The sequence below is a fragment of the Strongylocentrotus purpuratus genome, unplaced genomic scaffold, assembly GCF_000002235.5.
Source record: "Strongylocentrotus purpuratus isolate Spur 01 unplaced genomic scaffold, Spur_5.0 spur5_scaffold_11, whole genome shotgun sequence".
NCBI lineage: Eukaryota > Metazoa > Echinodermata > Echinoidea > Camarodonta > Strongylocentrotidae > Strongylocentrotus > Strongylocentrotus purpuratus.
Window position 1 is genome coordinate 3,647,162 of NW_022145596.1, and position 17,802 is coordinate 3,664,963.

Here is a 17,802-nt window from a genome sequence, read left to right on the forward strand (position 1 = left end):
CAATCACCATTTTGTAAGTCTAGAAAAAGTTTCATTCTGAATCGATCAAAATAATATGCAATAAAAGTGACGTATATAACATTTTTTTTGGGTATGATTTTCATTTGAATTAATATACAAAGTCATGTACAGTAGTATTTATTTATTACCGGGATCAACCAGAGGCTGCTCTAAAGTACATTATTTCCCCACTTTTAATTATAAATAATAGGGATGTACGGGAAGGTAATGTGAAAACGGAACAAAACAGAACAAGACAAACAAAAACACAAACATTGTTTTACAAATGTATCATCACTGGCTTCCGGACCTAATTGCTAAAAGGTGTGTTGCAAAGAGGCTTACATAAACTATTAAGGCGTCGCACTTTCCATTCTGTTGAATGATAATATAAAGACAGTTTTGATAGTATGATAATCTAGAATGGTAAATATCTATTACAGGTCTACACCTCATTCCAGGCTACGGCGTATATGCTTGGCTCGAGGACGGTTCGGCTTTTTGGTATCGTTTTGAAATGAGGGTATACCATGGTACGGGGATGCCATCATCGGCATTCCTCTACTCGCCATCCGATCGCCTGCTCATCTTTCATACCTACAGCTCTATGACAGATCACTAAGACAGAATACTGTCAATGACTAATGCCTAATGGTACTGAGTAATCATTTGACCACCCAACGAACTTTGGTGGGGTTGACTTGAGCACAGTCACTAGTAGCCAGTCAGCCCAGCAGCTGTATACTCTCTCTCTGCCAGGGAAGTCGTTCGGTACTGTTCCGGAGATACGTCACCATTAACCGTCGGATGTCTATCTTCTTTAACGTCATCACTCTCCTAATATTCATTTTTATTTCCACTCCCGTCCAACGCTTTTATTAATCTCTCTGAATCACTTTTCTTTTTCCCCCACCGATTCGCCTCCGCAGATTTTGCAGGGATGATCTCCCACCGGAAATTTGGATGCGGGAAATGCTTGTGGGGTAAAAGGGGGGGGGGGGGGGGTGTCAAGGATGTATGAATATGGGTTTATCGCAATTACACAGTGACAAAAATTCCCCTATCACCATCGAATACTTTAAATTTAAAAATAATGTATGAAAAGAGAAATAAAACAAAAGATTATCTAAAACATACTGAAATGTAAACAGAAAAAAAGAAACAGAAAATTGATTAATAGTTTGGGAGAAATTGGTGAAAGAAAGAAAGGAAGGGAGTAACTGTGAAGGAAATCGTAAACAAAAGGTGATAAGACCCCCCCCCCCCCCCCCAATGAACCCGATGGAGTTGCTCTCTCGCATTTCATCCATCTCGGTATACCATGCCCATCCCACCCCCTCCCATATTATTACCCCTTCAGTGACTGGACACTGCCAAAGAGAAAACTTTAATGTTCTATCATAATCTCGTTAGGAGGAAGTTCTCAGTGTTTAGAAGTGCGCTATACTTAAAATGCAAATTAAAATATTTGTACTTACAATTATGAACGTTAGGTAAGAAAAACAAAACCACGCTTCCTATCCTCCCCTCTTTCTCTCTCTCTCTCTCTCTCTCTCTCTCTCTCTTTGTTCTTCTCTCTCTCTCTCTCTCTCTCTCCCCTCTCTCTCTCTATGTAGTTTCAAGCTCCACAATGAGAATTTGAAATTGAGGGGTGTGGGCGGGGACCTTCCAGGTTTCAAGTACAACCAAGACTGCCAGGCCACGAATTATTTACTGCTTCTAAAATCATTGGTTTCTAAGAGGAGTATTCATCTTTCTTTCTCTTTTTTTTTTTTTTTTTTTTTTTTTTTGGGGGGGGGGGGGGGTTGGAGCCTCCACCCTCCCCCCCCCCCCTGGACACGCTAGTGAAACCTTTACCTAACATTAATTCTTTGCAACAAAATATTCACCTTGACTGTCTAATATTATTCAAAGAACAAGTCTTTTAATAATATTCTTGTCAGATGTCTGCTTTCTCCGGTCTCTGAATGTCAATCAGGTTTTGGGCAAATGCCAAATAAATGAAATGTTGTCATTAGCATTTAATAACAATGAACAAAATATGACAAGGGTATTGTTGTCATGTGATGACTCAATAGTTGCTTCTAACTGTCATGGAAACGAAAATATTAATATGTTTTGTAGTGATGACAGGTCATTAATAAAAGTTGTTATTATATCATTTAAAACCAAATAAGAATCTAGATTTCAAGCTTTGTGCAAATCGTAAATGCAATGATTAGTTCGTGTGGCATTTTGCAAAATGCACTGTAAATATATTTTATTTCAAATATATTTGATGCATGTTGGGTTTGTTCTGGAACAAAAAGACATAATTACATAACCAAATCAGACTAAAGGGCCTTATCTATTTCAAAATGAACCAATGAAATTCGATACTTATATGACTATGATATGTTTACATTACCCAATGTTCCAAATAGATATATCACCAATTTACATGATAATCCCAAAACTGGATATTACATAAAGCATTGTTAAGTTGGTTTTCTTTTTTGAGCTTACATCAATCTGTTGAGAATCAAAAAGGCTTTTTGTCGATAGACATTGCTTTTTTTCAATGTTATCAGTGTTTAGCTCTCTGGTATGAATACAGATGTAATAATGTTACAGCTGAAATGGTATACCATTCTGGAAATCTAGATAGGCGAGGGAAGGGGGAGGCTAACTTCATAATTCAGACTGACATGGTAGAACCTGTGATATCACTTGAACCACAATACTTGTCATTATAAAGAGGAAAAACACAATCTGGGCCCCCAAAATGGTATTTAATCTGGAATTGTTTGACCTAACGATGTTACCATTCACATAATGTTTACTAGATCATCCCCCGCATGAAAAATCGAACAAATTCACAGGGAAAACACCGCAACAACACGACGTGTGTAGAATTAATCATAAATATTGTTTACCACCGTTAATACCCTCGCAAACATCTGGTAAATGGTTCATTCTTTCCATGTGTAAGCTGCTTTATTTATTTTTTCTCTTTGGGGATTACTATACAGATCTTCGACAAAGATCAATACATTATGTGTTCTTTAAAAAAAAGGACTTGGATGGAAGAGAGGAAATGGTGAGGTAGAGGGAAGGAGAAAGAGAGAAAAGAAGAAAGAGAGAAGGACAGAAAGGGAGGTGTGTGTGTGGGGGGGGGGGGAGGGGGTCACTGCGTAAGAATTTTGTCAATTTTCTCCCCCCCCCCCCCCCCTCCCACCCCCTCCGCTCCCTGGACACGCGACCATTCAAATAGCCAAGCGGCGCCCCTGGGGAGAGATTGGAAAATTGTTTAATAATGCAGAGAAGAGGAAAGAAGTGAAGAGTCTGTTCAAGCCATCGATTCATATTTTCTTCCTCCTCATATTATAACATCATCATCACGATATTACTTTCTTCCGGACTTGGACTCTGACTTCAATCAAGTTTGGTCTACCAAGAAATGTTTACTGGGTGAACCGCCAATTACTCATAGAGCACCTCGTCATACTCTTACTGTGTCTACGAATATTATCTAAGATACTTTACCTTCCTTCAAAACTGTAATCTATCTTTCTTTCTGTCTTCTTCTCGGATTCCTCTTCATCTTCCTTCTTTCTTCTCAGACATGTTCTTCCACCTAAAAAATAGTTAGGGAGATATAAACAGAAGTTCAGTTGCGCTTAATGATCTTGGAAAAAAACAATATTAGGCCTAACTAATATATCCTACCTTCCTTCAATAATGAAGTCTATCTTTCTGTCTGCGTTTCCGTTTATACAGTATAATAACGTTTTATTTACCCCAGGGTAGCCACTTCAGTTATGAAACTGCTCTTCCAGCAGGCCCTGCATAACATAATATGTTATTACTACCCTAGTCCAATATAATATGCTGAGCGCCTAGCTAGAAGGCAGAAGGTCCCAATGTTATAAGTCTTTGGAATTACTCGGCCGGGGTTCGAACCCACGACCTCCCATTCATGAGGCGGGCAGGCGCTCTAACCACTGAGCCACCATGCCCGGTTTCACCTCTTCCTCCAGCTCTTTCGTCTTCTTCTCCTCCTTGTTCTGTATCCTGATGATAATGATATCGGCTATTTACGGGAGACAAAAGGAAAAAATTAGAGGGCTTGCAGAATTTGAGAGAGAAATCAAAGATATCGAAATGGTTACAGTACATTTTAATTTCCTTTTTCATCTATTTTTACTCATTCTTTTTCTTCCTGATGTGACTCTCCTTTTCCCGATCTCCCTCTCCTCCTCCCCACCCTTTTAATGTTATTTCTTGTATTGAACGTATAGTCACACTCACATGATGCTCTGTTTAACGCAAATCTTCAATTAGGGGTCACAACCTAGGACATGGAATTTACCCAGGTACATGGATAATGTTATTGGTTTTTGTATCATGACGTGAAACATTTCAATATTACAAATGTGCAAATACATGTACAATACAAAGTAATTGAGTGCAGACGGTCGTATGTATGTAGAAATGGCCAGGCTTTGCGGTTCTGAAACGGTGATGGCGCTGTGCAGGCATATTTTACGGAGCAATCTTTCCAGTAACACTGATATTGTACAGACGATTCTGAAGTTATTCTTCATGAAATCGTGGATTTTATATGACCAAAATAAAGTGTTGAAATAATTATCTAAAATTAAGATTTGAATCTTCTCCAGTTCCATATTCAGTCCTCTCCTGGTCTCTAATCTAGAGTATTACATGTTCTTTGATTTAATTTCGTTAACAAAAACATCAACTTTTTGCAACCCCTTTCCTGCCCATGTACTACAGTATCCTATATTGAGTTTAAGTAACCCCGCGTTCTACTAATCTTCTGCTAATAGCCCTTGGGTCGTTCAGTGCTCCTAGTCTACCCCATCCCCCTGTCATCCATCTTCCGGCTCGCATCCCATGATGAGTATGACGTATGACCCATCCAAGTCGGAATGTTGGTCATCCTCCAGCCCGAGAGGAGAAGGCTCTCATTGTACGGAGGACCGCAAATTATCTATCCTGATACCTTGAAACATCAGAATGCATATTTCGATGTATCATTTCTCGCTTTCAAATATTTCGCCATCTCTTCCGGTGCAATACGTCATCTCGCCGCTGTGTCAAATGGAAATGCAAAAATAATTCGAATGAAACATGTTCGCGAAGAATGTCCTTTGATGAGCTAAGAGATAAACTTCAGCATAATATCGTCCTTGTTTTCACGAAGTGACGGTAGTGAGGAAAATCGTAACGAAAAGTGAATGCAATTTTTTTTCCACTACCGTCACTTCGTGAAAACAGCGACGATATATCCATATTCATTCATTTGATTTAGATTCAATGTGTTATAATAATACTAGTATTTGTTTTATTTTGTTTTATGTTTTATTGTATTTGTTTGTTTGTTTGTTTGTTTGCTTACTTGCTTTTTGTTCTGCTCGGATAATTGATGTTTCATAATAGTACCAAAACAAATATAAAGTTGTTATTAAGTTCTGATAACTGAAAACCCTTTTGGACGATCGAATGGTGTCGTCGTTAACTTTGTTATTGTTGTGGTTGATAGTGGTAATGGTGTTTCGAAGATATCATCTTGTTAGCTATTGTTTAGAAGTCATGAGCATTCATCTGGCGTACATCCACACATTTTAAAGTAGTAATAGTTTTTGGTTTTAGTTTTGGTTCTGGAGTCATTTTGATTAACCCCTCGGATTCATAATTCCAATTAAAAGAGAGTGAAAACAACTTCCTTTAATAATTCCGAAGATGGAATTAATGTTTTACATTTTAAATATGAAATAATGATAGTTCGTAATTCCGAAAATAAACTAAAAGGGAACTCTATTGTTTTTTTCTCGAATTCGGTAACTCTATTTTATTTACGGAGTTATGACCCTTCATAACAGACTACTGGTAACAGCAATCCTTTTCATATTTTGTCATCATGCTTCTCTATTGTACTCCCGATTGTATGACATATTTCTTCTATTGGCACTCTCTCTCTCTCTTTTCTATTTTCTCTCCCTTCCCTACCGCTTAAATACCAAATTTTCTATCAAATCTCTCTCTATCTCTCCCTCCTCTTTCTCTTTATCGTTCTTTTCACATTATTTCTTTCTTTTACTCCTCCCTCTCCCTCTCATTCTTTCCTTTTCGTTCTCCCTCCTCTTTTCATATCTATTTTTTTCTCTCTTCTAAATTTTCTTTTATCAGACCTCTCTATCTCTTTCTCCCCCTCTCTCTCTCTTTCCCTCTTTCCTTTTCTCCTTGTTGTTCTTCTTTCTTTTTTCCCTCCCTATATCCCTCTCTTTCTTTTCTTCCTTTTCTTTCTCCCCTCTCTCCTTCTTCTCTCTCACTCTCTTCACTTTCTTTTTTTTGCTTCAATACTTCCACTACCCTCTCTACTTTCAATTTAGAGCAATCCTAAATTTGAGGAAATTATGACTCAAACTCATGAATTTTGATTAATGCAAATCATGATTTACATCATCACCAGCTCAATAAACAAAGAAATTGTTTTTGTACTGCGAGAAATAAAAACAATCAGCTCAATTAAATGAAATCAAAATAAGATTATGACTGTTTTAAGAACTTGAAGAGGGAGAAAGAGGACAAAAAAGAAATCTGGGGCAAAAAAAAAATAAAAAAATCGCCACAGTTGGACATCAACCACAATCTCAATGGTGCGGCAATTCACACCATGTGTGTACACAGCCACAGGCAATTGACACTTGACTATTTATAAATGCCAAAATGGACATGTTCCATACATTACAGGTGAGAAAATAAATTCATATTTATATTAATAAATTATGCCCTGTTACATTGCAAGTGCGTCATTTTATCAAAAGACTTTTCAAGTTCCTTCTGAATCATCAAATCTCAAGTGACAAATGTGAAGCGTCGAGCGTTAATCAATGCAAGTAAAACATAATTAATAACTGCATGTTTCCTTTGATATGACAGCAAAGAAAAGAAATGAGATGAAATTGGTTTGATCATCAATCTGAATCATCAGTAGAATGATGTAGGCATTCATGAGTGCATATCTACAAGGATGCGTTTTATAGTTTTGCTGGTCTAAACAACTAATTAATGCATGGTAAAATATTCAGAATGCCTTGTACACTATTAATCATAAAATGAGATTCCATTACATAAACTAAAGATAACCTTTATCTTGTATAACCTGAAAAATTAGGATTGTAAGTAACTAATGACATAAAAAGATATAAAAAGGGCTTTAAAAATTGCTCCAGTTTTAGCATTTCTGTCATGATATAATAACATTTTAAACAGCTAATATAAAAAAGAGCGTATGACTGCATCAAAATTTTCTAACCTAGTGTTTCATTTGGTGAGGTTCTTTGCACAATGCAATATTTTAGGTCCTACATTGGGTAGTGAAGATATCTACAATATGGGAACTTGATGATTTTTGCTGAGGAAAATCAGGAAATGAATCCTTCACTCGTGCTTCAGCAAGATCTTTCCTTTTTATTTGACACTGGGTATCATTCAGGAAACATGTATAATACTCATATGGTATAGGCAAAAAACAAAAAACCACTCCTGCAAATGCACATCAATCTTTATGAATAAGGGACACAAAATAACTTTAATAACCATCTGACGTATCCAATATATATGATTCAATGCATCTGATGTCTCTAGCACTTTACAGATATATTGTTACCCCAATCATTGGAATCAGGCTTGCCTGCACACACTGTGTGCACATTCTCCACTCCCTGGTAAGCAATACAGCCAGGTGCGATTATAAAGAGATGCAAATTACTAATCCAACCACAGTGGTGTTCATATCCACTTGGGTGGGTGGAACCATTGCAAATGAAATGCCTTGCTTAAGGATACGACAAGCTTGTGAAACAAGAACTTATCTGTCAGTTAACAATAAACAGACAAAATCGCTCAAATGGAGTCCCTCTTTTAATAAATCAGTCTCGTATTACCGTCATATTTTCCTCATGAAAAATGCAGGAAGCAGATAAAATAGAAAAGCTGCTCAGTTAATAATACCCATATGTACTATAAATAAATAAGCTTTATGTACAATATACATTTTCTGTACAAACACACATACATCTACCTGATAAAAACAACAAATAGTCATCCAACTGGACATCAGTACATCATTAGAGTACAAAGCTTCTCAAAACACACACTACAAATTTTCAATCAACAATAAAAAAAAAAATTAAAAAATAGCTGTAACTATCTACAATAAGAATGCAACACTTCATCTTCAACAAAATAAGATTTCACCTTGTACCTAAATAGTAAACCAGATTCATAAAGTCTAAGCAAACTGAAAAAGGAAGAATTATTGCTGTTTACACCATGTTTTAGGCAACTTTGCATCATCCAATACAAGCTTTTGTAACTACATGTATAAAATAGTGTGTATCTACTTCAGTGTAACCTACATGTATCTGTTTGGATTCTTTTTAGATTTTACAGAATGGTAACCTAGTAAAAAAAACAACAACCAAGTAGTACCTCGTGTACCCCTTGACATTACCAAAAAGTTATATTTATAAGAAATTTCCTCATACGTGATTAAAATAGCAAAACCCTAAGAAAATAGGGTAGTCACTTTATTACGACATATCATTATGCAATGAGATACATGATTTATAAATTATGGCATTGCCTTGGAAGACAAATGCACCAATATACTGGGTTCTCACAATTTTATATTCACTGATTCATTCATATATACTGTATATCTTTTTTTTTATGTCCAAAGGGGGAAGGAATCTCAGCAAAGTTACATACGCTAGTCACTTACTTAATATAAGACATCACAGCTTGAAATTGTACAACTGTGTATAGAATTTTGATAATCGTAAGAAAATCTATGATATTAAAGCATATAGATGGAATTATCCAAATTATATCTAGTACTAGCGCACAAATTATCTAAACAGGAGTGCACACTCTAAGGGGGTGTTTATGCTCAACTTTTTCTGGCCAGAATCAGGCATCTGTTACGCGTTTAGTTTAAAACACGGTTGCGTCCTTTCTCACTTTTGTAGAATCACTGAAAAATGGCAATCACGATCGCCTCTAGTGGGTCTACGTAGCATGCACAGCGCAGGTTTGCGAATCCAGCTGCAAGACCAATTAGGGCCACCCAGCAAGAATTGCCTGGAGGAGCCAGAGAAGTGAGCATAAACAGTACACCGTGGAATTGCGATTACGATGAGCAATTATGATGAGCGTTTCATATCGCTCATTCTGCCTTCAAAGTTGAGCTTAAACGCAGCCAAAAATTATTCTAGGACAATGGGAAACTTTGTAGTCATATCCAAACCTAGCACAATCGCCACACAATGGTGATTCATGTCAGTACATTTTTGAAACACTAGGACCATCCTACAAGGATGTATGTGCAAAGCTTGTGTCGCTAAAAACTAAGGAAATATACAAATATATCAATATATTTATTTCAGCTGTCTATTGTTACACACAAATATTTCACCCTAAAAATACAGCAATCCATATAAAAAACACCGTTATATAATAATAATCAGAAAAAACATCCACACTTTAGGCATTGTATTGTTTTCTTTGATTACACAACTAGATCGGAGGGAAAAAGACAAGATATAATCCATATAATTTCTTCTCTTCTGAATCGAATTGAGAGCTTAATCAACAGTCACTTTGAAGTACTAATAAGCCTTTGTGAGTTTTCTCTTTTAACGTTAAATATTTGCCTAATTTTAAGAGAAATAATTTTCATTTTAAGAGTTATGAGAGGATCATTAAAAATGTTGAGAAAGATAGCTCACTTGGTTACAGTTCACTTTTTTAAAATGATTTTGTGGGACTTCATCCAGAAATTTAAATGGTATTTGTAAGAGCAGGTAACAAATATGAATCATAAAGCTCCTCCAATGATCAAATACATGTTTCTTTAATTTTACAATGTTAATATTTAAAAATATGCAGCTACTAAGTTTTGAAACACTGATCAGGATTATGATTTCAATACAGAAGTTTAAAAAATCAAGGGTTTTTAAAAAGAAGTTTTTTGTGTGTGTGTGTGGAGGGGGAGGAGGGGGGGGGGGTTGTTGTATTTGATAAAAACAGAGTTCAACGACATCAAACTTTTCTGCAACCAATTTTGATTCAATTTCAGAGTGGAAAGACAAGTTTCACCAACTGTAAAACTGGTAGAATTCATTTTTTAATTTGAGCAGTTAAACCACCTAATGGCACTGAGACGGGTAAGTAAGACATAACTAAACTGCTTTCTAAACAAATATTTTTAATCAATCCGTCTGTTTATCTTTCTTCTGTAGAACATCTGAATGTATGCAACACTTATATGAATCTATCATGGAGTATTTACTAACATTTAAAATCATTATTAGCACCTTAGCTGTGTGCAATAAATATTTGTACATTACAAGCACATTCAATTTACAAATTAGCAAAAATTGAAGGAAATCTGTAAATCTTTCAAATCTGTAAGAACCCTCCTTCCTTCATGATTTTGTATGAATTATCATAATTAGAATAGACCAGCAATAAGTAATAATAAAGAAAAGTAAATGCCTTCCTTTCCCCAAACCCCCAAATCAATTTTATTCAAATAATCAGCTAACTTTGCATTCCACCTTAGCATCAGCACCAAAATGCTGCGTCAAGTTGAGTTGCTTGGCAACAGCACGAGCAAGGTATGTCATTGTTCCATAGCGGCCAATGGGGGCAGTATCATAGAAGTGGAGGCATATACCTGCAATGCCGCCACAGGTCAGAGGAAGAGGTGAAGGTCCTCTACGGTCAGGGGTCGCACAGCAGAGAGTAGCATCACCATCATAGGTCACCTGTAGAGGGAGACAAACATTGCATTGTGTAACAGAAAACAAAAAATGACATCATCATAAAACAATACTGTCAAGTGAAGCCCATGAGTGTGTCTATCAAGTATTATGGTGTCTTTTTAATCTCAAAACACTATATATATATATATATATATATATTGTATGATAATTTTTCAAGGTTTTACAAGCAAATAACAAATATAGAAATATCCCCCTGAACTAAAAAAAAAATGGTTTATACTATGCAATATTTTGAGGACATGAAAACATTCAAAACATTTCTTTAAAATATTTCAGAATAACAAATTTATGTAATATTGTTATGCAAGCCTGTAATAGCCCCCCCCCCTTCCTTCCCTAAAAAAAAAAGAGTGTAATGGTAGGTATGGGTTATATGGCTTCTATAGTAGTTAATTAAATGACCTGATAGTTGACTACTAACAAGGGGGCTTCCAAATGAATGTCTTATTTAATACAAGAAATATGAAATTATCTTCACTGTTATCTGGTGCTTGGGAAAGGGCCAAGAAAATGAGTGCACTGAATTTCCTCGTTGTATAAAAAAAGAAGAATGCTTTCAATTATACAGAAGGAATGGAATAAAAGTAATTTAGTATTTTCTGCAACTCTCTTCCACCTAAAAAAAACAAAATTATACAATTCAAAATCATTTGATCAAGTACTGTTTTTATTAAACGGGTATGTTTAGGGTACCGGTATTCAGTTGTTTGGTGTCCCATACTTGTCCAAGTGTTACGGTAATGTGAGCATAGATTGACACCAATGAGTGTCCTTTTACTCCTTCTTTTTTTCTGACTCAAATTACCTAACATCTAGTAGGGCTGGCAAATTAACACAATTACGGGGCATACTAAGGTCGTAGATGTGGTCAATAACATATGGACTGTGACATGCAAAGGGAAGTATGAAAGAGTACACATTGAAGGTCATAGAATATATTTGTGTCTCAATTTAAATTTTAGATGGGGGGAAAATAGTCACTAAAATCATCCACAACAAAAAATGTTCAAAATTATAATCACACTGCCAGCTATCCTATCTAGAGATATATCCTATCCATATTTCCAATTTAACTGTTATTTGTCTGTTGTTGAACAGATCATCATTTTGTTCGGTATGAATTTTGGTATCTTCATTAACTTGTTGAACTCCGTATTACCTTTATATTGATGAGATAAACACGATGCAATAGGATTCATCCACACTCTGAAACTTTAAGGTCTTTCACACCAGAGACAGATCCGTATAAGAACATATGCATGGTGTGAAAAACCCACAGTTTCAATGTTTGGATAATAATAATAATAATAATAATAATAATATGGATATTTATATAGCGCCGGTATCCGCCAGGCTCTGACGCTCATGGCGCTGTACATACATGTATTACTATCACAAAAATATAACTTCTTAACTAAAATAAAGTAAACTAAAACAACACAAATTATAACGCTACATTGACATGATTAGATAGCACTGTTTAGAAAGAGATGGGTTTTTAGAGCAACTTTGAAGGCATGAAGGGTAGTTAAATTACGAATACTAACTGGCAGCTTATTCCAAAGGGACGGACCAGAATGAGAAAATGCTCTATCCCCCCAGGAACTGCGCGTCTTAGGGACAACTAATAAGGAGGATTGAGATGAACGAAGATGTCTTGTAGGCTTATACTTAACAATCAACTTGATATTGTAGGAAGGAGCAGAGTCATACAAGGAATGGAAAACTAGCAACAACAACTTAAAAATAATTCGGTCACATACCGGGAGCCAGTGAAGAGTTTTGAGAATGGGGGTGATGTGGGTTCTACGAGAAGAAAGTGTGACAATACGTGCAGCAGTATTTTGCAGTTTCTGGAGTCGAGAAAGTTGTGTGTTAGGGAGCAGATAGAGAATAGAATTACAGAAATCTAAGCGTGATGAAATAAGAGCATGTACAAGTTTCTCTGTGGTTGAACGACTTAAGTATTTCCTAATAAAACCTAGATTTCTCAGTTGATATCTGACTGACTTACAAATACTAGAAACATGAGTTGACAATGACATAGACGAGTTTAACATGACACCAAGGTTACGACATTGCGAGGAAGGACTAATTACAGAATCTGATATGGATATATTGAACGACTGTATCTTAGCAAGATTTGATTTGGAACCCAATAAAATTAATTCAGTTTTACTATCATTCAGTTTGAGTGAACCTATTAAATGGGGTAGGCCTACATATCATAGAAAACAAGTGTATAACATATCTTAATTTGGAGAAAAGGGGGCAATTGTTTGCAATTCTCCTGCAATTAAAGATATTCACATGGCAGATTGACCTACTGACCTGATAAAGCATCCAATAGTGGAATGCTGTACAGCTTTCTAATGCCCATACCTACTTTGCACTAAAAGATAGTGCATCATTCTTACTTCAGAGAATACATGATTTACGAGATCATTTAAATGAGAACAGAATAGTCTTTATAACAAGGACTCATTCACAACATGAATGACAGTTCCATTTCACTTAGTCTTGTAAATTGCAATGTACAATATATTCTTTCTTAAAATAAAATGCAAAGTGTTATTCTTCATCCTTTTTTTAAATAATGAAATATTAAAATCATTGTACATGTATATTAGACGTGAATGATTATACTTAAATATAGGCCAACCTTAAAAAGATATTTGCAGTTTATGAATCCAGAGAATTACATTTCTAATTGTTAACACTGCGCGCACAAAATGCGAACAGTGTGAATGAAACCCATGAGAGTAGATTGTGTCAATGTATCAAATATTTTAATCTATAAGACATGATATGAGAAATGACCTTCTGTGATTGGCTTGTGATTGGTATTCCATCAGTGTTGAGCACAAGGGGATAGATTAAGTAAAGGATGAGATTTAAAAAAATAATAATAATAGAAAACAGAAAAGAGAGAAGTAATGGAATAGAAAAAGAGAAAATAGTAAGAAAGTATTATGTAGAGACTTTTAGAGAGAAAGAGGGAGGCAAGATGTAAAGAGAGAGGAGAAAGAGACACAATAATGGAAAGGTGTTGGGGAAAGAGAAAAAGAAAAGAGGGACAGAGATCAAGAGAGAAATGAGATATATTTTCTGAAGTAAAGATGAAAACAGAATATGATGGTGCACACAGATGAGAAGCAAGTATAGTATCAAGAACTTTTAGTGTAGATGAGTCAGAAGCTGAGTCTCTGGTCACAGCTAGTTCTCTTTAAACAAATCAAATCCAGAAAGGGATCTTGTCCAAACAGATGGTGATAGAGGGATGGTTATCTCATGATAATTAGTCAATCTGGACTGATCTCCATCTCACAAGCAGACCCCTCTCTCTCTCTAGAAGGCCCGTCTCCATTAGCCTCAGTTTTCGAAACAGCCCCCTCATTCAGACTGGGGAGAAATTACGGGACCAGGGGGGGGGGGGGGGGGGGTTCACAAAGATCCTAAGTCGAACTTAACTCTAAGTTGGACTTAACAATATGGAGAGCCAGTTGTAGCCTTAAAATAAATATATCGAAAGCGAAAATAAATATGTTAAAAGTGAAAATTGAAGTATTTTAGACTTTTCATAAATTCCACATCAAGAACATGAAATCTCCTTGATAATTGAAAATAAGAATGATTTGAATCAACATTTTTTGCCTTTTGAAATATGATATATCTTTTTACAAAATATTTTCATAGATGCTAACGGCTTTCCATAATCGTTAAGTCCAACTTAGAGATAATTTCAACTTAGGATCTTTGTGAAACAACCCCCTGAACTTAATTTAACTTTGAGATAATTTGAGTGAAAACTGGCTGCATGTATTCCACCATTTTGCTGGGGATATCAACTTGAGTTATTATCCCACGCAAAGGGGTTGTTTGTGAATTAGCTATTTGTCTAATTAGCGGGCTGTTTCACTGGTGAAGCTTCCACTCAGCATCTCAAGTTAATTTCTTAAGCAAGCAAGGGTTGCTTAACATAAAAATGTCATGGTCTAGTGGATACGTCACCGGACTGTGGATCACATGGTTCGCAATTCGAGTCTCATTGCGGCAGCACTAATGTCCTTGGGCAAGACAACTTGAGTTATTATTCCAATTAAACTATGGTTCGTTTGTGAAATAGCCCATTGTTTGTCCAATTAATGGGCTGATTCACTGATAAAGATGCAATAGGACTATTACACACTGCAGCTCAAGTCTATTCCTCAAGCGATCAAGGGTTACTTAAAGAGAAGGTTGAGTTCTGGGAAGAGGTGAAAAATAATTTGTGAGCTTTACTCATTCTTATTATGCAAGTGTGGAAGAACATCAGATAAGACATGTTCCCTGAAAAGCATGGCTCTTCAAATGCCTTCATATTCTAAATATGCATGTAACATCGTAAAAATCGGGGGGCCGGCTTTTTACGCCACGTGTTCGTGTAGTCCCATATACATCTTTCGGTGTACAGTGTTTGTAACTTTACCAAGACTTGGCCAAATTTCTTATCATTTTGATGATTCCAGAACCTTGCAATACACACAAATTCTTATATGCTAGATGATCAACCTTTTCTGGTCAGTTCCACATCGTTTCTTTCACAATGCAATCGCATGACCAGAACTCAACTTCATCTTTAACATAAAAATGTTGTGGTCTAGTGAATATGTAACTGGACTGATGATCACATCGTTCGTGGTGCGGGTCCAGTCGCATCGCTAATGTCCTTGGGCAAGACATTGATCTACATTCGCCACTCTCCACCCAGGTGTTAAATGGATACCGGTAGGATGTGAACGTTGATGTGGTTGGATTGGGATGTGTGTGCTTGTAAAATGGCACCTGGCCAGAATACTCCCCAGGGAGCAGAAAGTATGCTCTATCATGTGCGGATTAGCAATTGAATCAAATAACCAGGGTAATAATAAATAGAATATAAAGCTCTTTACAAATATGACTATTATTATCATTATTATTGACTCAAACACTTGAAAATGAACTCAAATTATTTTCTTGAGAAGCACTGATTGGTCTAACAGCTCAAGCTTTAGCTTGTTTGGGATAATGGATAAGCACCCTCTTTCATCTAATTGGCACTGCTCTAAATCTTTTAGACTTGTGGCACTTTGGAATGTTCCGGTAGTCCAGCTTCACAAAAAAAAGGTTGGTGACTTTCATGGCAATTAGTGACCCAGTAAGAATGACTAGTCTCTTTGAGTGTGACTGTCACACAGAAAATAAACAAATGTTACTCAAAATTTTCTAAAAATGTTAACATATCCCTTTCTAAAAGGATTTCATTACATCAATCATATAGGGTGAGAAGCACTTTTCTATCACCCAAAAGTCTTTTTTTCGTCTTCCGTTTTTCTGATTCTCCATCAAAAATTGGAAGTTTCAATTACAGAGCTAGATACATGTAGCCAGCTGAGTTTCTATGAGATACAAATACCCGGTAGATAATATTTGCTGCAGTATTGAAATATGTCTACCATGCTATTTACATTTTTCTCATCGCATGACGAAACATGTAACTTGTACCATACGGCAATTTCTTTTTTTGTTGTTGATTGGTTTTAATCCCATGCATAAATCTGTGAGACACAAAATGGAATATGCTGGGTAGCTCTCTAGCTCTCTACATGGATATAAAAATCTACATAAAATAATGTCGAGTGGAAAATTAATAATGTATGGATGATAGCCTTCAAGCAAGCTCTATATATGATTGATATTGCAAATGCATACCAAGCAAAGCAAAGATGGTGCATTCCACATGACATGTTCACCTGGAATAAGAGTTCAGATTGATTCATTTAAAGGTAATTAAACAGTGTTGGTCGAGGTGAAAATGTTTTTTCTCAGGGCATCTATTTGGTCTTAGAACACATCAATAATATACATTATCTTCTTCAGTTAGTCAAAAAAGTTGAGAGAGGATAACATAGTTAGATCTTCATAAGCATCTGTCCTGCTGGATCCCTGTTTTCCCCTTTCAATTAACTGCTCTGCTTTTGGCATTCCAGAATTATCATGGTATATCAACATCAATATGGAAGAACTTTGTTCAACCATGAAATACTCATAATCAATCATTCATATACTTTACACTTGAGTGAAATTAGGTGTAACATAACATCACAATCATTGCTTTACCCAATTTCTAACCCTCGTCCATAAATCAAAAATCAAAATGAATTATAAGATATTTTTGGACCTTCAACTTTCACAAACACCTAACACTTTTAGACACATATAGATGTACATGATAGAATCTCGGTTTGTTTGACTCTCGACTCAATCTCTTTCTCAATCTCCCTTTTCTAGAGCTTTTGTTTTTTGTCTTCTACTATTTTCCTCCATTCATTTTTTTTTCTTTTTTTTCTTTTTCTTCCTCATTTTTTCCTTCTTTTTTTTTTTCCTTCTTCCTAGCTACATATTGTCTATTTATTGATCTATAAGCATACTTTGTTCATGTTTAATTGTAAAATTTGCATCTGAGGAACTAACACTTCAACAAGCTCTGCTTCAAGTTAGTTCCTCTTTTCTCGTGCTATTTCCACTATATTTATCGTTTCATTACATATTTGTTGTGATATAATTATTTTTGTATTATGTTTTGCATGAGAAATAAAAATCAATCATTTCATTTTCATTTCATAATATCACCCAAGAGCTGGCCTGCTCAAAAGAAATACTTTTCAAAGTTCACCACTTTTATAAAAAGTTGCTGTTAGAATTTGGGGGAGGGGGTAGGAAAGAGTTGGTAGAAACAGTAAGCAAATAATGACCGACTACTCTGGCATTGGGACAAACTTTCATCGCAGAGGTGATCTATGGGCTACTATCTTGCCAAGCTGAAGGCAAGGGAAGATAGCAAAGCCGCCAAGATCACTCCCCAACAAAATCATAATAATAATAATTTTAAAACAACAAACATCTGTAATAGCTGTTTTGTAATAAC

The 17,802-nt window shown here is 35.8% G+C and overlaps 1 protein-coding gene across 1 annotated transcript in view; it reads right to left on the reverse strand.

Annotated features, from left to right (window-relative positions):
* Positions 1–6,437: 6,437 nt before the first annotated feature.
* Positions 6,438–17,802, reverse strand: part of LOC583760 (probable phosphorylase b kinase regulatory subunit alpha) — a 49,969-nt gene continuing 38,604 nt past the window's right edge. The window contains exon 26 of the mRNA XM_030980397.1: positions 6,438–10,838. Within this exon, the coding sequence (XP_030836257.1) occupies positions 10,608–10,838 (231 nt within the window). The 3' untranslated portion in view covers positions 6,438–10,607. The remainder of the gene's footprint in view (positions 10,839–17,802) is intronic.